General features: G+C 46.9%; 1 protein-coding gene across 2 annotated transcripts in view; it reads left to right on the plus strand.

Moving 5' to 3' along the window:
* The window catches only part of LOC134948853 (diacylglycerol O-acyltransferase 2-like), a 116,600-nt gene that overhangs the window by 68,624 nt on the left and 21,160 nt on the right, over positions 1–26,816 (plus strand). The window contains exons 7-8 of one of the 2 annotated variants that reach the window (XM_063937100.1): positions 12,155–12,331; positions 25,971–26,173. In XM_063937100.1, the coding sequence (XP_063793170.1) occupies positions 12,155–12,331; positions 25,971–26,173 (380 nt within the window). The remainder of the gene's footprint in view (positions 1–12,154; positions 12,332–25,970; positions 26,174–26,816) is intronic. The other variant, XM_063937101.1, reaches the window with a different exon arrangement.

Here is a 26,816-nt window from a genome sequence, read left to right on the forward strand (position 1 = left end):
GGCAACGACATAACGCAGCATAACAAAACACAGAGCAGGGAAGCATGGCGGGTACTTGAGTAGCATCCTCTGTGTAAGGTTGTGGGGTGGTCTAGGCAATAGTCAAGTTCAACATGATAGTTGCCTGGGGAAAGAAGCTGTTCCTACATCTGGCAGTCCTCACTAGCCTCGAGCTGTACCACCTGCCAGACAGCAGCCGTCGTAACAGGTCATGGGTGGCGTGGGAGTAGCCATTGATGATCCTTTCTGCCCGCTTCGTGACCCTGGCCCGATAGATGTCTTCAATTGTCGGGAGATTAATCCCTATGATTTTACCAGGAACTTTAACAATTTGTTGTAGTCTGTTTTTGTCGTGAGTTGAGGCCGAGCCAAACACACTATTATTGAGTTGCTGAGGACAGATTGCATGATTGCCGAGTAAAAGACTATCAGGAGTTCCAGCAGCAGATTGAACTTCCTAAGTTGACGTAAGAAATGCAGTCTCTGTTGGGCCTTACCCACTATGCCGTCAATGTTAGCATGCCACCTCAGATCCCTGGCGATCATGGAGCCTAGAAACTGGAAGGATTCTACTATCGCTACTAGATCAGGGTAAAGAGGTGAATGTAATCTCTTTAGATTTGCCAAAGCGTTCGATACTGTACCACACATGAGACTTATCTACAAGCTGCAAGAATCAGGGCTAGGAAGCACAATATGCACTTGGGTCAAAAACTGGTTAGATAATAGGGAGCAGCGCGTTGTGGTTAATGGATCTTTTTCAACTTGGACTGAAGTGCTAAGTGGTGTGCCGCAAGACTCAGTATTAGGACCGCTATTGTTCAATATTTTCATTAACGACCTAACAGAAGGTCTAGAGAGCATGGTGTCAATTTTTGCAGATGATACCAAATTGTGTAAAGTTGTAAATGCGGAGGGGGATGCTGAGTCGCTTCAGAATGACTTAGTTAAATTAGAAGCTTGGGCAGCGAAATGGAGAATGCGCTTCAATACAGACAAGTGTAAGGTAATGCACTGTGATAACAAGAACAAAAATAACACCTACCTACTAAATGGGGTAAAATTAGGGGATTCTGTACTGGAAAAGGACTTAGGTGTCCTCATAGATAGCAAACTAAGCCGTAGTACCCAAAGTAGGACTGCAGCAAAGAAGGCTAATAAGATATTAGTATGCATAAAACGGGGAATTGATGCTAGGGACAAGAGTATTATACTCCCGTTATATAAATCACTTGTGAGGCCACACCTTGAATACTGTGTACAATTCTGGGCACCTTACTACAAAAAGGATATCCTGGAGCTAGAAAAGGTTCAAAGGCGGGCGACCGAACTAATCAAGGGTATGGAGACGCTGGAATATGAGGAAAGGCTTGCGAGACTAGGCATGTTTACACTGGAAAAGAGGAGATTAAGGGGGTCATTCCGAGTTGTTAGCTCGGTAAAAATCTTCGCATCGCAGCGATTTTCCGCTTAATGCGCATGCGCAATGTCCGCACTGCGACTGCGCCAAGTAAATTTGCTAAGCAGTTAGGTTTTTTACTCACGGCTTTTTCATCGTTCTGGCGATCGTAATGTGATTGACAGGAAATGGGTGTTACTGGGCGGAAACAGGCCGTTTTATGGGCGTGTGGGAAAAAACGCTACCGTTTCCGGAAAAAACGCGGGAGTGGCCGGAGAAACGGAGGAGTGTCTGGGCGAACGCTGGGTGTGTTTGTGACGTCAAACCAGGAACGACAAGCAGTGAACTGATCGCAGATGCCGAGTAAGTGTGGAGCTACTCAGAAACTGCTACGAGGTGTGTAATCGCAATATTGCGAATACATCGTTCGCAATTTTAAGATGCTAAGATTCACTCCCAGTAGGCGGCGGCTTAGCATGAGCAAATCTGCTAAAATCCGCTATCGAGCGAACAACTCGGAATGACCCCCTAAGAGGGGACATGATCAACATTTACAAATATATAAGGGGACAACATACAGATCTTGCGCAGGACCTGTTTTTGGTTAGATCAACACAGAGAATTCGTGGACACTCGCTCAGGTTAGAGGAGAGGAGATTACACACAATACGGCGTAAAGGCTTTTTTACGGTAAGGACGATACGTGTTTGGAATTCCCTGCCTGAGGGAGTTGTAATGGCCAACTCAGTCAACACCTTTAAGAATGGATTAGATAAATTCCTAATGGATAAGGATATCCAGGGTTACGGGGCATAGTCACGCACTATGGTTATTATTGTTATGCACACCAGTGCCTGCAGGAAAGTACTGGTGTCAGGACTGTTATGCACTCCAGTGCCTGCAGGAATGTACTGGTGTTTGAACTGTTATGCAAAACAAATGGACTTACAGACAGACTGGGGAATATGACATAACGTACACAGAAGGTGATAGGTTAACAAAATACACACAAAGTGAACAGAGAAGCCCAGAGGCTAAGGAACTGGGTATCTCCCTTGTATTAGAACTGCTCAGATGGGAAAAGCAAGATGTTGTGTTTTAATACGTAGAGAACCCGAAATGCTGTTGCTAAGGGCAACAGCAAAACCCTAAAGGGTTACCAACGGGTGTGGCAGTAAACTCCTTGGTCAGAGATGGAATGATAGACACAAGGAGAGTCTCCACAATCCTAATTCTCACTTGCAGTGCACAGGTTCAGCTTACTGCCACTAAACTGACCCCTGACACCTAGCACAGTGAGACAGGATTAGACAGGCAAGTCTTAGAATACAGTCGCAAACTTGCTAAGTTCACAGAGTAGTAACAGAACCCCAGCAAGCTAAACGACTGACTCCAGTCTTACTGCTAGGTCTGGATTGGCAGAGTGTAATACCAAATCCCCAGGCCTATTTGCAGTAAGCAACAAACAAATACAAAGCTACACAGTACTGGCTAACTTTCAGAAACTGACTAACCAACAAAGATTCAGCAGCATCCGCCTACCCCGAGAAGAGGCCCCACAAAGCAGGTGCTGTCCACGCCCCACTCAGACCTCACAGACTGTGAGCACAAAAACCAGCACCGGATCCCCTGCCATGCACAGAGCCTATAACCACTGCACAGCAAAAGACCCGAACCGGAGTATCAGCTGCGCTCAGGTCACTCCGCCAGCACTTGTCTCCCGGTTGCCATGACGACGTGGCAGCACAGGGCAGGAGACCCTAACAATTATAAAAAAAAGAGGGGTTAATCGGAACGGCAGTCAGCAACGTCAGTCAAAATTTTATACAAAATAATCGTGCATAGGAGACCACAAATAGGTTGAACCCGATGGACAATTGTCTTTTTTCAACCTTAGATACTATGTATGTTACTGCATTGTCTGCAATTGTTAGTGGGTTTACTGAAGGAGGGTGCTTCCTGAAATCAATAATCATCTCGACCGTTTTGGATGTATTTAGCTGTAGATTATTAGTGTCGCACCAGGTGACTAGTCTCTCAACCTCCTTCCCCTAGGCAGTCTCTACCCCATCCGTAATGAGACCAATTAGTGTGGTGTCATTCGCAAATTTGAGGAGTTTCATCTATGTTTCTCCAGAGGTAAAGAGAGAGAAGAGGACACACCCTTGGGGCGCCCCCATGCTGGTTGACCTGACCCCGGAGATTAATTTCCCCATCCTCACTCGCTGCTCCCTTTCCATTAACAAATTCACCACCCAGGAGCATAGTAGTTCTGAATCACCTAGACCGTGCATTTTAGATCTCAGTCGGGCGGGGATGATAGTATTGAAAGCCGAGCTGAAGTGCACAAACAGGACCCTCGCATAGTACCTTGGCAAGTCCAAGTGCTGCAGGATGGAGTGCTGGCCCATATTCACTGCATCCTCTGCCGATCTATTTGCCCTGTAGGCGAACTGAAGATGGTCGAGGAGGGGGCCTACTGTGGACTTGAGCTGAGCCAGAACCAGTCGCTCCATCGTTTTCATCACCACTGATGTTAGCGCTACCGGCCTGTAGTTGTTCAGGTTCCCGGAAGAGGATGGTTTCTTCGGTACTGGAATGATGAGTGAGCGCTTGAAGCAAGGTGGGACCAAATGCCTTTTGGAGACTGGTGCCAGCTGTTCGGCACATGTTTTAAGGGCGGATTGGGATACGCTGTCTGTCCTCGATGCCTTCCTGGGCTTCAGACCTCTGAATAGCCTCATTACCTCTTCAACGTCTGCGTGAAGATTTGGCATGGTGTCCTGGGGGCTAGAGGGAGTTCCCTCCGTGGCTGCCAACCTACCAGCAGAGAACAGTGATGAGTCGCCTGCGTCATAGGGCTTCTCAAACCTGCAGTAGAAACGATTTAGGTCCTCAGCCAGTTGTTGACTTGAGCCAGCACAGGGGGTGGAACTCTTGTAGTTGGTGGCAGCCTTCAGGCTCATCCGCACCGATCGAGGGTCATATGTGGAGAAGTTGGACACTAGCTTGTCAGCATAGCGTTTTTTGCTGCCCTGATCTCTCTGGAAATGGTGTTCCTGGTCTGTCTATACTTTATTTTGTCCCCACTCCTGTGTACCTCTTCCTTGGCCAGGCATAGATGCCTTAGATTGGCGGTGAACCAAGGCTTGCTGTTAGCGTAGATGCGGACGGTTCTTGACGGAACACATAAGTCCTCACAGAAGTTGACATATGATGTGACAATGTCAGCCAGATCATTAAGGTCCTTTGCGGCTTCCTCAAAAATGCTCCAGTCAGTGCATTCAAAGAATGCCTGCAGTTTCAGTTCGGCCTCCCTGGATCACCTCCTCAACGACTTGACCACTGGCTTTGCGGATCTTTTACGTTGCTTATAGGTGGGGTGCAAGTGTAACAGGCAGTGATCAGAAAGCTTCAGAGCCACCCTCGAGACAGAGTGATAGACGTCCTTTATGTTTGTGTAGCAATGGTCCAGGATGTTACCTCCTTGCGTGGGGCATTTCACCTGCTGGCGGTATTTTCGCGGCTCCTTGGTCAGGTTTGCCTTGTTGAAGTCACCCAGAATGATGAGCAGAGAGTCAGGGAATTTACGCTCCAAGTCATTTATGCACTGAGAGATGCTGCAGCGCAGTCTTAATGCAAGCCTGTGGAGGGATATAGACCCAGACCAAGATGAATGAAGCAAACTCGCGAGGGGAGTAGAAGGGTTTGCAGTTCATACACAAGGTTTCCAGGTGAGGGCTGCAGGACTATGTGTCACGATCCGGGTATCTGGACGCCATTACTTGCCTTTCAGATGTCTCCTGAGGCTGGCTCAGCGTTCCAAGGCCGGATCTCATCTCTGTCCACATTCTGCATATCCCTCCTATCATGCTGAGACGCTGTCACAGCGGCGCTATGTTTGAATCCTGCATGGCGTCTCCTGTCCTCTGCGGCCGGCGCCGCCATTACTGTTATGTTTCCACATGGTTTCAAAACCAGCTTTCCCTCCAAGTTCTAACATGGGCGCAGCCATGTTGGATCCAATCACATGTCTCAGTTCCACCAATCCACTGCCTCTGGAAATCTGCATAATTGCCCAGCCAATGCCTGCATTGCTGCAGGTATAAGTATCCTGTGCCTGGGCCAGGAAATCGTCAGTGCTTTGTTTGCCATACCTTGTTCCAGTCTGTCTCTCTCCTGTGGTTGTTTTCCAGGTTCCAGTTCCTGTCTCTAAACTTCCACTAAAGAGACCCGCTCCAGTCTACCACCTGCGGTGCAGCCTGACTCTCCAGTCCTTTGGGACTCATCTGTTTCCAGCTACAGATTCACCTGCTTCCAGCATTTAGCTTCCAGCAGAGATCAGCTCTTCTTAAAGTGCCGGTACCATTTCTGCAGATTTCCATTTACCACCGGTACTAATATTTCACCGTTCTCAAGCTTCATTTATCATTTGTATTTAATCGCTCTCAAGCTTCATTTATTATTTGGCTGGTTCCATCCAGTATCCACTCCGTGTCTACATCTATCTGGTTCCAACCAGTACCCACAGCAGCCACTTTATCTACAGCAGCCCAGCTTCCTATGGAACATCAGCTGGTATGATCCTGGGCTATCTCCATTACTACAGTCGGGTCTGGTAAGGACTTTCCATCTAGAGGTCAATAAGAACTCTACCCATACTACCAGAGCCCTGTGGCTATTGCCATCCTGTAGTACCCAGGAACTGTGTTATATTACTTCTGATTTTACGTTTCTTTTATTACTGCTGTGTTGCATGGAGTTCAAATAAACATCATTGACTTTTATCTTGGTTGTCGTGGTCACGCCTTCGGGCAATCTCTCTACGTGTAACTTACATGTCCAGGGGTCTGATACAACCTCCCAGGTTTCACTACACCTCAGCCCCTACAACTGAGGCTGCCTCCCATCAGCTCAGGCCCTCAGTTGTGACACTATGGTGTTGGTGCACCAGCCGTTGTTAATGTAGAAGCAGATACCCCAACCTCTTGACTTCCCTGATAGCTACTCTGACCGATCTGCTCTATGCATAAAGAAGCCCGGCAGGGAAAGCGACTCATTAGGCACACGCTCACTGAGCCAGGTTTCCGTGAAGCACAGGGCAGCCGAGCCAGCAATGTCAGCTCTGGCGCTGCCTAGAAGCATCTGTAGTTCATCCATTTTGTTGGTTAGGGAGCACACGTTGGCCAGGCCCACAGTGGGGAGAACTGATCTTAGCCCCCTCCATGTCCATTTGACCAGGGCCCCCGCACGCATGCCTCTGCGGCGCTTCTTCCCAGGATCTCTTGTGGCATTCGCTTGTGTGTCTCTGGCCTGACCTCCCGGTGATCCCACAATGTCTCCAGCCTGAACTCCCGGTGGCCCCACAGTGTCTCTAGGAGACGGCTGCCACCATCTCCAGGTCCCCTGACAGTGAGCAGCCCAGCCATGGCCTGCCCCTTGAACATATGGGACCTCTGGGGCCTGCTGAGCCAGCCGCTGCCTAACTAAACAGTCCCCCCCAGCTTGGAGCAGCCCTGCCCAGATCATACAGTTTACCTGGTTGCTCCTCCGGGACTTCTAGGGCCAGTCGCTGCAGTCTTCTCCTGGACTCTCGGTTAGGCACCACACAGCCCGACATTCTTTTGGTTCCTGGCCCGCCGCCAGAGGGTGCACCGCAGACCGTCACTTTACATGGGTGAGCCCGGGTCACATGGAGCGCCGCACCGCAGGCACATCCAAGGTTGGTGGCTACCGTATATCCCTGCCCGTGGGCGCCGCAAGACGCGCCATATCGCCCATGCCTGTTGCTGCTAAGAAGGACTGCCTGCCATCATGAGTCCTCGGTGCCTCCGCAACCCTCCGCCATTCCGCCTGCAGATGCCGGCCACAGCTACAGGCTCCCTCGACAGCCACGCTGCCAGACACGGCAGGGCCGCAGCCACATCATAGTCCCCGGACCACCGAGGCCAGGATAGCAAGATTCTCTTCTCTGGTGTAGATTAGGTTCGCAGGGACGGGGCTGCACAAACAAAGGAAAACAAAAACAAGAGCAGCAGTCTCGAGGCAGCCTTGCCCAGCGCCATTCAGAAGGACCCTTGTAGTGGTTTCTTTCCCATTCCAGCAGTTCCTGACCAATCCTGACGACCTCTGAAAGAAGAAAGTCCCAGCTTTCTAGAACCATTTTCCGCTTTCTGCCCAGCGACTGTTAATTCAGTTTCTCGGCTGGATAGTTCCGGTTTTGTAAAACGTAGAATTTAGTTGAAACCCTCAAAATTTAAAGTGATTCTCCACTTCCATTGGTTGTCAGAGCAAAGTTTCTATTACCAATAGATCCGGAGATATCTGGCTTCAAGCACCGGGTCTCGGTGTCAGCTCCACGCCAGAGCCTAAGTCCAGCTTCCTGGGTAGCATTGTTTTTTACCTTTAACCCCTGATATCTCCGGAACCAAAAGCCAGAACTGCTTTTACACAGGTACCCAAAAGCTGGGACGCTCTAGTTTAAGGAACCACAGTCTGCAGAGATATACCCCGCAGCAGTAACCCCCCCTCCTCCCTCTGGAAAATCCAGAATATTAGGCCCACCCCCACGTGTTGAAGACTCACCTACCCCCCTAGAAGTCAGTCGGGACGCTTATCTTCAGATTTTGACATGGGTGGTGTACCAAGTTATACAGCAGCGGGTTTTTTGAGACTTCAGATTCGCTCATCTCTCTATCTCTCTTCCTGACTCTCTCTCTCTCTTGGTCCCTGACACCCTCTCACTCTGCCATCTCATTTCCTCACTTTCACTGACACCCTCTTTCTCTCTCTCTCTTCCTGACACTCTCTCAGCCTCCCCTCTCTTTCTTTCATTCCTTTACTTTCCCTGACACCCTCTCTCTTGCTCCTCTGTGTCTCTCTCTTCCTGACATCCTCTCTTTCACCTCCTCTTTTTCCCTGACACCCTCTTTCTCACCCCCATCTCTCTCTGGGCTCGATTCAATTCAGTGACAGTTTAATAGCACCAGGAATTAGCTCCGGGTGCTATCCAATACAGTGCCACGTGACATTTAATGACGTGATTTCATCTCACACCCCTTAGTGCGGCAAAAACAGCGTCACAAAGAGCACTTAAGTCAGAGAATGCCCTTTCTCCCAACAAAACACCCTGTTTAGTCCGGGAGAACGAGCATTCTCCGACTTAACACTGCGCTGTATTGAATAGCACTGGAAGTAAATTCAAGGTGCTATTCATCTGTCATCGAATTGAGCCCTCTGTGTCCCTGTCACTCTCCGTCTCTCTCCTTTCTACCCGATACCCTCTCTCTCTCTCCCCTTTCTCCACCTCTCTCTCTCCTGCAACCCCATTCTCTCTCTCTCTCTAAATAGTTTTATATATAGTTCTATATATATATATATATATATATATATATATATATATATGGGGGGTACCAACATTTATCTTGCCTCCGGGTGACTGGGATGAACTTACGCCAGGCAAACGCAGGTGTTTCATGACAGTTTCAAAGACGTGTCTCAGCCTGTGACTGCATCTTTGTATGCAGTTGTAAAGTCTCCAGCATCTTTGTTCCAATGGCCACGAGAGACACAAAGCAGATGAGTCTGGAAAGACACATGCGAGAAGGAGGATGAAAGACATGGAGGGAAAGGCTGAGAGACACAGGCGTGGAGGAGACTGCAAGACATGGGGGATAAGACTTAGAGACACAGGTGAGGAGGAGGGTGAAAGACATGGGGATAAGGCTGAGAGACACAGCTGAGGAGGAGGCTGGAAAGACATGGGGATAAGGCTGAGAGACACAGCTGAGGAGGAGGCTGGAAAGACATGGGGATAAGGCTGAGAGACACAGCTGAGGAGGAGGCTGGAAAGACAGGAGGGATAAGACTGAGAGACATAGGTGGAGATAAGGCTGGGAAGACACAGGCAAGGAGTAAAAAAAGGGAAGAACGTATAGACCGCACAAGTTGAGGTATATACGACAATGTGTCACAATATGACGGGATAAATATGGCTACATTTGAAGACAATCCAAATTTGCCTATGGATTAGGGGCTAATGAAGACACTTGGGTGCTCCCTGAGAATAAAAAATGTCGTAAAAAGTGAGAAAGACGCTAGGACGCGCCTTGATAGACGCTCTTAGGGTATATCAGAGTGCCCCACCCTAAGAGAGTCTATCAAGGTATGTCCTAGCATCTTCCTCACTTTTTGCGACAGGCAAGGAGTAGGCTGAAAGACATGGAAGATAAGAGGATAAGCAGGGCTGGCAACACAAATGTTGGGCTCCTGTACACTGATATCCCTGCCCCCTGCCCCCCCCCCCCCCCCCTCTCAACCCCTGTGCTGTAACACAAACTGAAAGTGCCCTGTGCCCATTACTGGAGATATATATGTATACCGTGCATCCGGAAAGTATTCACAACGCTTCACTTTTTCCACAATTTGTTATGTTAAAGCCTTATTCCAAAATGGAATAAATTATTTTTTTCCCTCAAAATTCTACACACTGGGGGTAATTCAGAGCTGATCGTAGCAGCAAATTTGTTAGCAGTTGGACAAAACCATGTGCACTGCAGGTGGGGGGCAGATATAACATTTGCAGAAAATTAGATTTGGGTGGGTTATTTTGTTTCTGTGCAGGGTAAATACTGGCTAATTTATTTTTACACTGCAATTTAGATTTCAGTTTGAACACACCCCACCCAAATCTAACTCTCTCTGCACATGTTATATCTGCCACCCCCCTGCAGTGTACATGGTTTTGCCCAACTGCTAACAAATTTGCTGCTATAATCAGGGCTGAATAACCCCCACAACAACCCATAATGACAACGTGAAAATTTTTTTTTTTTTTAGATTTTTGCTAATTTAATAAAATGAAAAAACGAAGAAATCACGTGTACATAAGTATTCACAGACTGTGCTCAATACTTTGTTGATGCACCTTTGGCAGCAATTATAGCCTCAATTCTTTTTGAATATTCTGCCACAAGCTTGGCACACCTATCTTTGGGCAGTTTCGTCCATTCCTCTTTGCAGCACCTCTCATGCTCCATCAGGTTGGATGGGAAGTTTCAGAGTACAGCCATTTTCAGATCTCTCCAGAGATGTTCTATCATGATTCAAGTCTGGGCTCTGGCTGGGCCACTCAAGGACATTCACAGAATTGTCCTGAAGCCACTCCTTTGATATCTTGGCTGTGTGCTTAGGGTTGTTGTCCTGCTGAAAGATGAACCGTCGCCCCAGTCTGAGGTCAAGAGCGCTCTGAAGCAGGTTTTCATCCAGGATGTCTCTGTACATTGTTGTATTAATCTTTCCCTCTATCCTGACTAGTCTCCCAGTTCCTGCCGCTGAAAAACATCCCCATAGCATGATGTTGCCATTACCATACTTCACTGTAGAGATGCTATTGGCCTGGTGATGAGCAGTGCCTGGCTTCCTCCAAACATGATGCCTGGCATTCACACGAAAGAGTTCAATCTTTGTCTCATCAACTCCAGGTGGGCTGTTGTGTGCTTTTTACTAAGGAGTGTCTTCTATCTGGCCACTCTACCATACAGACCTGATTGGTGGATTGCTGCAGAGATGTTTGTCCTTCTGGAAGGATTTCCTCTCTCCACGGAGGAATGCTGTAGCTCTGACAGAGTAACCATCGGGTTCTTGGTCACCTCCCTGACTAGGGCCCTTCTCCCCTGATTGCTCAGTTTAGATGGCCAGCCAGATCTAGAAAGAGTCCTGGTGATTCCAAACTTCTTCCATCTACAGATGATGGAGGCCACTGTGCTCATTGGGACTTTCAAAGCAGCAGATTTTTTTCTGTGCCCTTCCCCAGATTTGTGCCTTGAGACAAACCTGTTTCACAGGTCTACAGACAATTCCTTTGACTTTATGCTTGGTTTGTGCTCAGACATATACCGTCAAGTGTGGGACCTTATTTAGACAGGTGTGTGCCTTTCCAAATCATGTCCAATAACTGAATTTACCACAGGAGGACTCCAATTAAGCTGTAGGAACATCTCAAGGATGATCAGTGGAAACAGGATGCACCTAAGCTCAATTTTGAGCTTCATGGCAAAAGCTGTGAATACTTATGTACATGTGATTTTTTATTTTTTTATTTTTAATAAAGTATCAAAAATCTCCCAAAAACGTTTTCACGTTGTCATTATGGGGTATTGCGGGTCATTACGAGTTGTTCGCTCGCTAGCAGTTTTTAGCAGCCATGCTAACGCATTGTCGCCGCCCACTGGGGAGTGTACTTTTGCTGTGCAGGAGTGTGAACGCCTGTGCAGCAGAGCGCCTGCAAAAACATTTTGTGCAAAACAAAACCAGCCCTGTACTTACTCTTCGTGTGCGTTGATTCTAACATTGGTGGGTTGGCTTTTGACGCCACACACCCGCCCAGTGTTCGCCCAGCCACGCCTGTGTTTTCCCTGGCATGCCTGCATTTTTCTAAGCACTCCCTGAAAACGGTCAGTTGACACCCAGAAACGCCCCTTGCCTGTCAATCTTCTTGCGGCTGCCAGTGCGAATGAAAACGTTGCTAGAACCTGTGCAAAACCAAAAAGGACTTTGTACCCGTACGTCATGCGTGCACATTGCGGTCCATATGCATGCGCAGAACTGCTGATTTTTAGCCTGATCACTGAACTGCGAACAATGGCACCTAGCGATCAACTCAGAATGACCCCCACTGTGTGTAGAATTTGGAGGGAAAATATACGTTATGGTAAGAACTTACAGTTGATAACGGTATTTCTACTAAGTCCACAGGATCCACAGGATAACAATGGGATATGATGGAGCGTCAGCGGATTTGCACCAATTGATCAAAGCTTTCTGGCCTCCCAGGATCCAACAGGCCCATCCATATATTCCCGTCTACTGGCTCAGGCAAATCAGTTGTATTCCAAAGCATAAGGCAGGAGCATTATGTAGAGCCCTAATCAGGTGAGAAGAACACACATGCACACCCTTCCATACAAGAAGGAAGAGGTTAGGGAGTAGAAGGATCCTCAAATCAGATGCGTCAGGGTGAGATCCCTGTGGATCCTGTGAACTTAGGAGAAACACAGTTATCAACGGTAAGTTCTTACCATAATGTAAATTTCTCCGGCAGGGTCCACAGGTTATCCACAGGATAACATTGGGATTTCCCAAAGCAATTTAGTGGTGGGGATGCTCCTGATTAGACAGGAGAACCCTTCACCCGAATTCAGTGTCATGAGAGGCAAAGGTATCCAAGGCATAATGTCTAATGAATGTGTTAATGGAAGACCATGTGGCTGCCTTACATATCTGTTCTGCTGAAGCACCACGTTGTGCTGCCCATGAAGGACCTACCTTACGAGTAGAGTGAGCAGAGACATTAGCCAGGACAGGGAGATCAGCTGGAGAATATGCATCTGAAATCATCATCTGAAGCCATCTTGCCAGCGTCTGTTTACTAGCAGGCCATCCTATCTTGTGAAATCCGTAGAGAATGAATAGAGAATCTTTCTTTCTGATGGCACTGGTACAATCCATTTAGATCCTTAATGCATGGACTACGTCTAGCGATGCATCTCCCGCAGAAAGGCACGATACCTGGAAAGCCAGAACTACAATTTCTTCATTAAGGTGGAATTTAGACACCACCTTATGAAGATACCCAGATCTAGTTCTAAGAACTGCTCTATCTGGATAAAAAATCAGAAATGGGGAACGACATGACAGCGCCCCTAAATCTGATACTCTTCTAGCTGTTGCCATAGTCAGTAGAAAGAGCCCTTTAGCTGTCAACCATTTAAGATCCACTCTATTAAGTGGTTCAAATGGGGCAACTTGAAGAGCTTTCAGGACTAAACATAAGTCCCACGGTACTGAAGGCGGAACAAACGGAGGCTGAATGCGCAGCATTCCCTGGAAAAAAAGTACACACATCCTGTAAGCTGACAATTTTCTTTTGTAACCATACAGTTAATGCCGATACTTGCACTCTCAAAGAAGCCACCTTCAAACCTTTATCCATTCCTGCCTGAAGGAATGCTAAGACCCTGGAAACTCCAAAAGACCTAGGGTCCACCTTTCTTTCACTGCACCAAAGAATATAGGCTTGCCATATTCGGGGAGAAATCCGAGCTGAGGAAGGTTTCCTTGCTCTGCGCATTGTTTGAATTACCTGTTGTGAGAATCCTCTTGACTTCAGGATAGAGGTTTCAAGAGCCACGCCATCAAAGACAGTCGATCCAGATGTCTGTGATAACAAGGACCCTGCATCAGTAGGTCTGGACGTTGAGGGAGTCAAAATGGAGCATTTATCAACATTCTCTGCAGATCTGTATACCAATGCCTTTTGGGCCAAGCTGGAGCTATTAGTATCACGGCACCCTTTCCGTGCTTTATTTTCCTCACCACCCTGGGTAACAAGGTGATCGGAGGAAACACATAAGCTAGAAGAAAGTCCCATTTCACTGACAAGGCATCCACAATGATAGCTCTGGAATCCTTTGTTCTTGACCCGTATGCGGCCACTTTGTTGTTCAGACAGGACACCATGAGATCTTTCTCTGGCAACCCCCATTTGTCTACTAGAGTCTGGAAGACCTCCGGATGTAGAGCCCATTCACTTGCTTGAATGGTGTGTCGACTGGGAAAGTCTGCTTCCTAGTTTAGGACTCCCGGAATGAACACTGCGGACAAGGCTGGATGATGAAGTTATGCCCACTTTATTATGTGACTTACCTCCTTCATTGCTTTTTGGCTGCAAGTTCCTCCTTGATGGTTGAGGTACGCTACTGCCGTTGCATTGTCCGAGTGGATCTGGACTGGTTTTCCTTGAAGAATGTCCTTTGCCTGAATCAGTGCCATGTATATGGCCCGAAGTTCCAACACATTTATTGGCAGGCAACTTTCTTCTTTGGTCCATTGTCCCAGGGAGCACAACCTTCCGGACACTGCTCCCTAGCCCTGGAGACTGGCATCGGTTGTCAGAATCTCCCAATCTGATATCCAAAAGAGTCTCCCCTTGTCCAGATGGGATGTCTGTAGCCACCAGGCTAATGACCTTTTTACTTTTACCGAAAGTATCATGGTCTGTGTCTTTATTGTCTGATTTAACCCATTCCATTTGGCAAGAATCAGACACTGCAGAGGCCTCGAGTGAAATTGTGCATACTCCACCATGTCGAATGTTGACCCTATCGAACACATCACTCACATTGCTGCGTGAATGGATACCGTTTGACTGTGTAGCAAGTCTTGAATCCTTGACTGTACCGTGGATATCTTGTTTCAAGGTAAAATTACTCTCTGCAGACCTGAATCCAGTACTGCCCCCAAGTGAGTCATCCGTTGTGACGGAACTAGAAATGATTTTGCCCAATTTATGAACCACCCATGTCTCTGTAGACATATTATTGTCTGTTGGAGATGACATAGGAGCAATTCCTGTGACTGTGCCAGGATTAAAAGATCGTCGAGGCATGGGAAAATTCTTATCCCCTGCAGGCGGAGATAAGCTGCCATAACCACCATAATCTTGGTAAATACTCTGGGGGCTGTATAGCGAACCTGAGATAACACTGATGGGGCAGTGCTATAGGAACATGTAGGTAAGCATCCTGTATGTCCAGGGATACCATTTAATGTCCTGGCTCCATGGCCAAGATAATGGACAGTAATGTCTCCATGTGAAACCGAGGTACCCAAATGTATTTGTTCAGCATTTTGAGATTGAGAATGGGCCGAAAGGATCCATTTGGCTTCTGAACCAAAAATAGGTTGGAGTAAAAACCCTGTCCTCGTTGTGCAGGGGGAAATGGAATAATTACTCCTGACTGAAGCAATTTCTGAACTGCTTCTTGCAAAGCCCTGGCCTTCGCCTCTACCCGAGACAGGTTGGTACAGAAAAACCTTTGAGGAGGATGCTTCTTGAAGGGAAAAGCATAACCTAGAGATACCGCTTCCTGCACCCAAGCATCTGTTGTAGACTGCTGCCAAATCTGTACAAACTGAATAAGTAGGCACCCCACCCTGGGATCCCCAAGTGGAGGTCCGCACCATCAGGCTGATGGCTTGTCTTCTGATTTGGAAGCCGGTCCTCTGGTAGCCCAATGTTTTTTAGTCTTACCAGACATGTTGTTTTGGGGCTTGCGATCACCTTTTCCCTTAACTTTTCTTTGAGCCCGAAAGGGCCGAAACACCGGAACTTTAGGTTTGTGTTTGTATGTGGAAAGAAACTTGACCTCTTTGGAGTCTGCTTCTGACTCCAGAATATCTGTTAATTCCTTTCCAAAAAGAATATTTCCAGAGAAAGGTAAAGATTCCAAAACCTTTTTGGATTCTAAATCTGCCTTCCACGTACGTAACCACATTGCTCTACGAGCAGCTATTGTTGAAGCTGATGCCCTGGAGGCTACAGTACCCTTATCTAATGCTGTTTCTTCCAAGAATATTGCAGCCTGCTTTATATGAGCTACAGTATATGGGATTTTTGTTCTCTACTAGATACTGGAAAATCCCCCTCCAATGGATCAGCCCAGGCTGCTACTGCCTTTGCCATCCAAGTAGAAGCCATGGCTGGCCTTATGACTGCCCCAGACAGGGAAAACATAGTTTTTAGAAACCCTCCACTCTCCTATCCGTGACATCATTTAATGATGTGAAAGGCAAAGGTAATCTAGATTTTTTGCACTAATCGAATCACATGCGTATCTACTTTTGGAGCCACCTCCCTTTTTAAACAATCCGCTCCTGGAAGAGAATAACTTGAATCCCATTTCTTTGGAATCCTAAACCTCTTGTTGGGTGTAGCCCAAGCCTCTTCCATGATTTCCAGCAGCTGTTCTGACCCTGGAAACTCAGTCTTAACTGTTTTAGGACGTCTGGTGCATCCTCTGAGGAAAGAATGGCTTTCATAGCTCTAATTAACTCAGCTATATCCATTGTGCATAGACCTTCTTCCTCCTATTCGTATGCCAAAGTAGAATTAATTGAGCTTTCATCTTCTGATGAATACTCCTCTGCCTCATGTGTAGCCTGTGAAGGTGAAGATTTACTTACCCTCGGTTTATCAGCCTGCTTTTGAGAAGGTGCTGGAAATTATATACCATAGGTAGGGAGCTGCATGTAAGGGTTAATAGTGTAACCTATTCCTGGTACAGATGGAGTAGGAATTATCCATTCAGCTATACTGGGTAATGTCTGTGCAAACATAGCCCAAGGTGGATCCCTCTGTACCTGACATTGTATAGGGATCTGCCTCGTATTTTGCTGAAAACTAAAACAATTTGCACACAAACCATCTTGAACCAGATCCTGAGAGGATAATACAATTTTGCAAGACAAACATGAAAAGAGTGTTGGTGTTGCTGTGAGTGTACCTTCCTCACCTTTGCTGCTCTTAGACATGATAAATAATCAGCACTTTCACAGTGTACTACACAATTAGTGACTGTAATCACTTTCAAGTTTTTAAAGTGACATACAATCTGACCCTACCCATGCACCAGCATTGGGGATCAGAAAGGACAATTGACAGACATATAATAAAGTCAGCAATCACACTAGCAGTCAGTCACGTTATACATTAGTATAATTAGCAATATGAACACCTCATTAACTACAAACATATCTTTAAGTATGTAGGAGAATATATTACTGATTAAAACTGCTACCATATTCAGACGCAAAGCGAGAGAAACAACAGTAAATGTATACAGACTCATATGCAATAGGCACTTATCTAACTATTCGTACTCAAAAGGTAGATAGAGATTTATGGGGTCATTCCAAGTTGATCGTACCGGTTCTAAATTTAGCACAGCTACGATCATGTTCCCAGACATGTGGGGGAGACGCCCAACACAGGCTAGCCCGCCACACATGTCTGTCCGCCCCCTCCCCTGCACAAGTACAAAAGCATCACACAGTGGCGATGCTTTTGTACTTGTTGAGTAACTCCAAGCCAGCGCAGCTCCTGCGGCAGACTGGGAGTTGCTCGTTGTTGCCGCTGGAGGGTCCGGCCATGCCTGCGTTGGCCGGACTGCGCCCACAAAATGGCAGCCAAATGCCATTGTACCACCCCTCCCGCCCAGCAAACGCCTCTGCCTGTCAATCAGGCCGAGGCGATCGCTAGGGATTGATGGCCCTCGGCCATCCGGCATGCGGCACCGGCGCATGCACAGTTCCGACCTGATCGCTGCACTGCGAACAACTGCAGCCAGTGATCGGGTCGGAATGACCCCCTTAGTGCTGAATAGCCCGTACTCAGTAGAGTGTGATACAGGGAGACTCACCTTGCTTTCAAGATCTATCAATATGTAAGCGAACGCTGAGTGGGTCCAGACGCTACTAGTGTACACTGCTGCTCCATGCACCTATAGTGAACACAGATGCTCAGTGAACACAGGCGCACTGGTCACACAACTGCCTATGTTGTGACGGGATCCCCTCGTGGCAGCGTCTGAGATGGAAGTGAGGAAACAGTTCATGGCGGGAGACTCGGCGGAAACTGGTCATGAAACGGGGGGAGGGGCAACCAGGAGAGTGTCTGACTCCCCTTGCTGACATCAACCTTAGGGATCACGGCCTCATGCTACTCCTGGACCCTATTATCCCTATTGCCTAGCGCTGGTGCACCCGCAGTGGCAGCAGCGTCAACTACTGTATGGTAGTCTCCTCCCAAAACAGTGCGGTTGTGTCCGTATTCCATCTAGCTAAGCAGAACCGATGCCTTACCTTCTTCCCGTGCTCCGGCCACAGCCTGGTAACGTCTGATGGACCTGCTAGTATATCCGACACAGACGCCCGCCAAAACAGCACGGTACTCGTGGGTAAGCGTAGTCGCGACCCAGCGAAGATTTGTTGGAGGGACTCTTTCTAAGGTGCGTATCAGATGCTGTTTTGAAAGATCACTCAAAAATCAGTAAGACTATAGAAAAATAAAATAAGAAAGCTTAAGGCTGTTAAGAAACCGCCGCCCTCTGACCATGATCCGGCTCCTGCCTCACCAAACAAAAAACTGATTTGCCTGTGTCAGTGGGCGGGGATATATGGACGAGCCCATTGCATCCTGGAAGGCCAGAAAGCTTTGATCGATTGGTGCCAATCTGCTGATGTTTCATCATGTCCCATTGTTATCCTGTGGATAACCTGTGGACCCTGCCGGAGAAAAATGAATTTATTCCATTTTGGAATAAGGTTGTAACATAAAAAAGTGGAAAAAGTGAAACGCTGTGAATACTTTAAGGATGCACTGTACATCTACACGCGGGCGTGTGTGTGTGTGTGTAGATAGATAGATAGATAGATAGATAGACTTACCATTACTACAGCCAGGGTGTCTCTCTTGCCTGTAGGAACAGCACAGCGGTGCGGCTGCAGGGGGCTACTGCAGCAATCTGCAAGTGTCGGAATACATTATGTTAAATACTTGTGTCTGGTGTCGGCAGGAGGTTGAGCAAATCTGCTGTGTGCTGGGCTGGCTCAGCGAGGCCCTTCAGCGGCAGGAAACAAAGAAGGGCCTGCGCGGTGCCATGACGATGTGCCGGCTGGGGTTTGATGCACCCGGACTTAATTAGTTTTGGCAGGTGGGCAGTCTAGAAAGTGTTAATAGGTGCTGTGGGCCTGTTTTTTTTTTGTCCCTGATCCCCAGCCAGGCCCCTCTGATCTTTGGGGCCCACCCGGTATGGGCATCCCCTTTGACTCCTCCCTGTCGCTGGGACTGAGGATAAGACTGAGAGACACAAGTGAGGAGGCTGACAGACATGGGGGATAAGGCTGGAGAGACATTGGTGAGAAGATGGGTGAAAGACATGAGGGATAAGGCTGGGAGACATAGGTGGGTATAAGGCTGGAGAGCCACATTGAGGAGGGGTTGAAAGAAATGGGGGGGATAATGCTTTAAGACACAAAGGGGACAAGCCTGGAGAGACTCAGGCATGGAAGAGGCTGAAGGACTTGGGGGATAAGGCTGAGAGACACAGGCAATAATAAGGCTGGGGAGACACAGGTGAGGAGGAGGCTGAGGAACATGGGGAATAAAGACTGAGAGACACAAAGGAGATAAGTCTAGAGAGATATAAGCAAGTAGGAGGCTGAAATACATGTATATAATTGAGAGACACGGGCGGGGAAATGGCTGAAAGACACAGGCAAGGAGGAGGCTGAAAGACATGGGGGATAAGGCTGAGAGACACAGGCGAGGAAGAAGCTGAAAGACATGGGGGGATAAGACTGAGAAACACAAGTGGGGATAAGACTGGTGAGACCAAAGTTGGTTTTGCCTAGTAAATGATTGCCACTTTAAAAATATGGGTAGACTTGCACAAAATCACGCAGCTATGGCAGCTCGAGGCCTATTACATTTAGCCCTTTATTTCTTTCCAAGTTTTAATACATCTTCCCCCTTTATGCTAATGTGGCTACAGAACTGGCATATAAGGGGAAAACAAGCCTGTTAATATAAAGCACAGTGGCTCCGTTTTCAAACCAGAAACCAGCTTCTGGAGTCCTCTGGATGTGCTTTCTACTAACAGGCACTGATATTCCAGTTTTTTACTTTTATGATGTACATGTGATTTATCCTAAGTGGGAGTCTTGCTTACCTATATGGTGGTTTCTCTGCAAAGAGGGGGCCTCTGAAGAAATTGTTCCTCCCTAGGCAGATGGTTCAGTCAGTATTCACTTTTCACGTAACAAATCATGTGGTCTGGTAGACTCCTGTCAGTGAGGAGGAGGCAGGGCCATGCAGAGACAGGGGCTATGAAGCTTACTGCTGCAGAGCACAGCTCCTTGGAGAAGGTAACAGCATTCTGGCCTGCCCTCAAGGATTGCAGCTGCTGAGGTAAATGCAGCTCTGGCTCCCCTACTGACACCCAGGCACATGCACCACCTAATTTCACACAATAATCACTCAAGAGACTTGCTTTTCTTAAAAAGGCATCAGTACTTTTCTTTCTTTCTGTTTAAAATAAGAATACGCAAGTATCAAGCAATGGCACGCAAGTATCAAGCAATGGCAACAAATATTCATTCGTCTGATACAATTATAACCATATCATATACAACTTTAAAATGTATCTACAATGTGCTATACTGAACTGGTCCTGCTGTTATAATTTCATTGCTGGAGTTCTAATCTGCACTGGGACGCCAGTGGCAGCCTTATTGGAGATACACTTTCCACTTGATTCCAGCACCATTGTGGAACTACAAGGTTGGTATTAATTACCACCACTTGGCCAGTATAAATTTATTGTTCACACTAAGGTATTCCATCAGTGATTGGATCTACTCCGGATTGTCTGTATAAATCATATTATTGAAGAAGCTCTTGTGACTATATACTGCATAGCAGTGCGCTTTTGAATATCGGTGATTTTTTTTTAACTGCAGGATAATCAGCCTATTATTTAAAAATCTCCTATGTAAGTTCACATTCATGTTGGTTATAAATGATTTGATACATTTTAAAGTTGTATATGATATGGTTATAATTGTATCAGACGAATGAATATTTTGTTGCCATTGCGTGATACTTACTTGCTGAAGGAGTCAGTGTGCAATAAGCACAGCAGAAGCTACTATATATCTATCGTGTGTATTACGACTCCTAAAAGGTGTATCTGAGGATATGCAATGTGTAGTGTAACTGTCACAATTGTGTGAACACGATATGACATCTGCTTACAAAACCTCCAAACATGACCCTCTCCAGAAGGGACACAATGCTCTGCTTCTGGACTTTTCTTTTAATTTATGATTACCAGCACCTGTTTTGAACAGGTTAATGGATAAGAAAGGTGTTTCAGCACAGGTGAAGGCAATCATACATTAAGAGGGAAGTCCAGGAGCAGAGCATTCTGTCACTCCTGGAGAGGGTCATATTGGGAGGTATATGTTTATGCTTTCCCTGCCCTTGTCCACTCCGTGTATAGAGCAGCAGATCTACATGGAAAAGGTCTACAGTCATTCAGTTATTCGGTACTTATGGTCGACAGGGTCAAAAGGTCAACATATGAAAAGGTCAACATGTCAAAAGCTCAACCCCCAAAAAGGTCAGCACAACATTTGAAAGTTTTTTTGGGTGTCATTTTCACCGTCAAAGCATATGGAACCCCAATCAGTGTATGGCGTCCCCTCGCATGGCTTGCTTCGCTCGCCATGCTTCGGGCAAGGTTACCATTTCTAACTGTAGTCAAAGCGGATGGCAAAGTATGCAAAAGTTCATGCAAATGCTAAAAACCTCAAAGACTAGCAGTGTGTGTCGGCCATTTAAACCTGTCAATCTTTTGTCCTTGTCAACCCTAAGCAATGTCGACCTATTAACCATGTCTACCTTTTGTCTATGTCGACCATTAATGGTCATCCTAATGACTGTCGACCTTTCCATGGTTGACCTAGAGCCCAGATACTGTCCACTCCTTTTCTGCCTTTCTAGCAGGGCTGTAACTAGGAGTGTGCCACATGGTACCTGTATATACTCACAGGGTGCCTGAAACAGCAGCCTGCAGCCAGTAGCTCTACTGCAAGAGACACTCCAGCAGGTACCCTACAGTCTACGTTTAGCAAAAATCTACTGTATATGCGACAGATGTACTGTATGCACTGTGTTGGTGTACTGCTGAAGTACAGAAGTGCTAATCTCATGCAAACATTTACACATGTACACAAATTTAAATAGCCCCCAGATTTCCAGGGCACTATGACACAAACAATACTTGCAAGCTTTGATCCAGTGACTTGATGACATAAATGGTGACACAAGTTGCACCCACTTCTTCTTTTCATACTCTGCCTATCCTGGATTTGAGGTATGAAAAGCAGGAAAATAAGATTTTAAACCTACCGGTAAATCTTTTTCTCCTAGTCCGTAGAGGATGCTGGGGACTCCATAAGGACCATGGGGTATAGACGGGCTCCGCAGGAGACATGGGCACTATAAAGAACTTTAGATGGGTGTGCACTGGCTCCTCCCTCTATGCCCCACCTCCAGACCTCATTTAGAGAACTGTGCCCAGAGGAGACGGACAGTATGAGGAAAGGATTTTTGTTAATCTAAGGGCAAGATTCATACCAGCCCACACCATCCACACCGTATAACCTGGAATATATGCAACCAGTCAACAGTATGAACAAAAACAGCATCAGCCAAAGACTGATCTCAACTGTAACATAACCCTTATGTAAGCAATAACTATATACAAGCCTTGCAGAAATACGTCTGGTAATGACAGTCCTGTACAGCAAATCTCAGGTACGCCTGATGAGGGGGATATATGGGAACATGAAGGTATGCGTCCTTTATGTCCAGTGACACCATAAAATCCCCCCCTTCCAGGCTGGAGATAACTGCCCGGAGCGGTTCCATCTTGAATTTGAACTTTTTCAAGTACAGGTTTAGGGATTTTAAATTTAGAATGGGTCTGACCGAGCCATCCGGTTTCGGGACCACAAATAGGATTGAATAGTACCCCTTCCCCTGTTGAACTAGGGGAACCTCGACAACCACTTGTTGTTGACACAGTTTTTGAATTGCAGCTAAAACTATCTCCCTTCCTGGGGAAGAAGCTGGTAAAGCCGATTTGAAAAACCGGCGAGGAGGCACGTCTTTGAATTCCAGCCTGTAACCCTGGGATACAATTTCCATTGCCCAAGGATCCATGTCTGACTGAACCCAGACGTGGCTGAAGAGTCGAAGACATGCCCCCACCAGCGCAGACTCCCTCAGTGGAGCCCCAGCGTCATGCGGTGGATTTAGTAGAAGCCGGGGAGGACTTCTGCTCCTGGGAACTAGCCGTAGCAGGCAGTTTTTTCCCTCTACCCTTACCTCTGGCGAGGAAGGAAGAGCCCCGACCTCTTCTGGACTTATGCGATCGAAAGGACTGCATCTGATATTGCGGCGTTTTCTTTTGCTGTGGGGAAACGTAAGGTAAACAAGTAGATTTACCCGCGGTAGCTGTGGAAACCAGGTCCGCGAGACCTTCCCCAAATAAATCCACACCTTTGTAAGGTAAAACTTCCATATGCTTCTTAGAGTCGGCATCACCCGTCCATTGGCGGGTCCACAGGGCTCGCCTAGCAGAAATCACCATGGCGTTGGCTCTCGAACCTAGCAGACCAACGTCCCTCTGAGCATCTCTCATATATCAGACTGCGTCTTTAATGTGACCTAAGGTCAATAAAATGGTATACCTATCCAGGGTATCAATGTCAGCTGACAAAGTATCCATCCAAGCCGCAACAGCGCTACAAACCCAAGCCGACGCTATTGCCGGTCTGAGCAAGGCACCCGTATGTGTATAAATTGATTTGAAGGTAGTTTCCTGTCTGCAATCAGCAGGATCCTTGAGGGCTGCCATGTCTGGAGACGGTAGCGCCACCTTTTTGGACAAGCGCGTTAACGCCTTGTCCACCCTGGGTGACGATTCCCACCGTAACCTGTCCTGCGCAGGGAAAGGATACGCCATAAGAATTCTTTTGGGAATCTGCAGTTTCTTGTCTGGAGTTTCCCAAGCCTTTTCAAATAACGCGTTCAGCTCATGAGATGGGGGAAAGGTTACCTCAGGTTTCTTTTCCTTAAACATGTGTACCCTCTTGTCAGGGACAGAGGGGTCATCTGATATGTAAAACATCCTTTATTGCAATAATCCATATAATGAATACTTTTGGCCACCCTTGGGTGTAACCTCGCATCATCGTAGTCGACACTGGAGTCAGAATCCGTGTCGGTATCAGTGTCTGCTACTTGGGACAGGGGACGTTTCTGAGACCCTGAAGGGCCCTGTAACACAGTCAAAGGCTGTTCTATCCCTGGACTCTGCTTTGTCCAATCTCTGATGTAATAAAGACACATTTGCATTTAAAACATTCAACATATCCAACCAATCAGGTGTCGGCGTTGCCGACGGAGACACCACAATCATCTGCTCCACCTCCTTCTTAGATGAGCCTTCCGCTTCAGACATGCAGACACACGCGTACCGACACTCCCACACACTCAGGGATATATCTATATGGAGACAGTTCCCCAATAAGGCCCTTTGGAGAGACAGAGAGAGAGAGTATGCCAGCACACACCCAGCGCCAACTGACACTGGAAACAAAATTCCCAGATAAAACAGCGCTTTTATATAAATATAAATATATAAATATATATATATATATATATATATATATATATATACACTCACTGCGCCAATTTAAAGTACCCCCCCCCCCCCCTTTTTGCCCTCTGTCACCGTGTTCAGCAGGGGAGAGTCCGGGGAGCCAGCTTCTCTGCAGTGTGCTGTGGAGAAAATGGCACTGGTTAGTGCTGGAGAATCAAGCTCCGACCCCTCAGCGGCGGGCTCCGGTCCCGCTCAAATTTCCAATACTGGCGGGGGATTATTTAATATACTGCCTCCGCAGCCTATATATATGTTAGCCAGTCCCTAGAGGTTTATTATTGCTGCCCAGGGCGCCCCCCCCCCCCCCCCCGCGCCCTGCACCCTTCAGTGCCCGCTGTGTGTGTTGTGTGTGGGAGCAATGGTGCGCAGCGTTACCGCTGCACATTACCTAAGAGAAGATCTGAAGTCTTCTGCCGCCTTTGAAGTATTCTTTCTTCTTATACTCACCCGGCTTCTATCTTCCGGCTGTGAGGAGGACGGCGGCGCGGCTCCGGGACGAACGGCGAGGGTGAGACCTGCGTTCCAACCCTCTGGAGCTAATGGTGTCCAGTAGCCTAAGAAGCAGAGCCTATCATTTAAGTAGGTCTGCTTCTCTCCCCTCAGTCCCACGATGCAGGGAGCCTGTTGCCAGCAGTGCTCCCTGAAAATAAAAAAACCTAACAAAATTCTTTTTCAGAGAAACTCAGGAGAGCTCCCCTGTAGTGCACCCAGTCTCCTCTGGGCACAGGATCTAACTGAGGTCTGGAGGAGGGGCATAGAGGGAGGAGCCAGTGCACACCCATCTAAAGTTCTTTATAGTGCCCATGTCTCCTGCGGAGCCCGTCTATACCCCATGGTCCTTACAGAGTCCCCAGCATCCTCTAGGACATAAGAGAAAGCACGTTTTTAGCCAGCAATCAGATTTAATGTATGACCTCTCCAATAATATAACTACAGGGTGATTCAAAAGTTGCAATACACCCTTGTCAAAGTCGCAGTACATGCTTTTGTTTCAAAAACTGGGCAGGAAATGGGAAAACTGACTTAGATTCAAGATGGACGATTTCAAGATGGCGCCAATGTTTGGTACATGTCCTAAAAGATTGCCCACTTAACCCATACCTTACTGGAGTATTCAGTTTTCCCATTTCCTGCACAGTTTTTGAAACATAGGGGTGTACTGCGACTTTTGAATCACCCTGTATAGGAATAAGCAGCTCATACAACGTCTATATGGTCCGACAAAGAAAACAAACTAAAGGTTTTATTTAACCATATCAGATTTAGCGGTTAATGAGAAAAATATCTTGTTTGGACACCCAAATTACAGTGGAAAAGTGTTATTAGTGTACTGGCACTATTGCAGATCTTGTAGGTGGATTTTACTTTAATAACTTTTGCCTAAATACTTCCTTTGGTGAATCTGTAGTGATGACTGTTTCCTTGATGTCTCTGTGCAGGGCAGACCTCGTCCCCTCTTACTCTTTTGGTGAGACTGACCTGTACCAACAAGTGCATTTCACAGAGGGAAGTTTGCTTCATGCAGCTCAGCACAGGTTCCAGAAACTTTTTGGATTTGCTCCATGTTTTTTCTATGGTCGTGGCCTAACATCGCCTCAATCAAAGGGTTTCATCCCTTACTCCCGGCCAATCACCACTGTCAGTAAGTATTAACATTTTCATGTTACTGCACATCAAGGTAATTTTTCCCATTTCTATAATGACAGCAGAGCTGTAAGAGGAAAAATCAGCCAATGAAACATAGAAAGAGGGGTCCTCACTGTAGAGGTAGCCAGGCTCTGTAACTCACTACTACAAAAGGTTGTTATGGCAGGTTCATATTTTAAATTTAACAAGTTTAATGTATGAACAATATTTCATATAATATAACTTTACATATACCTCTAGACATGGGCATAGCCAGAATTTTGTGGGCCCCATAGCAACATTTTGAAGGGGGTCCCTGTCCAAATGCTTCTCACGTGACACCTCTCCCCAGCAGTTGTTAATTTTAAGCCACATAATGGTCCCCTAGTTCATTTTATGATCCACAGTAGTGTCTTAGTTAATGTTATGCCTCATAGTAGTTGTCCTAGTTCATTTTATGATCCCTAGTAGTACCCTAGTTCAAATGATATCACATTGTAGAGCTGCAAGTACCCCATAGTTACGTTATGACATAGTGTCCCCATAACATATCGTGCCACAGTATAGTGCCTCCACTTCATATTGTGCCACAGTATAGTCCCTCCACTTCATATTGTGCCACATTATAGTGCCTCCACTTCATATTGTGCAACATTACA

This window comes from Pseudophryne corroboree, chromosome 8 (assembly GCF_028390025.1).
Source record: "Pseudophryne corroboree isolate aPseCor3 chromosome 8, aPseCor3.hap2, whole genome shotgun sequence".
Lineage (NCBI taxonomy): Eukaryota > Metazoa > Chordata > Amphibia > Anura > Myobatrachidae > Pseudophryne > Pseudophryne corroboree.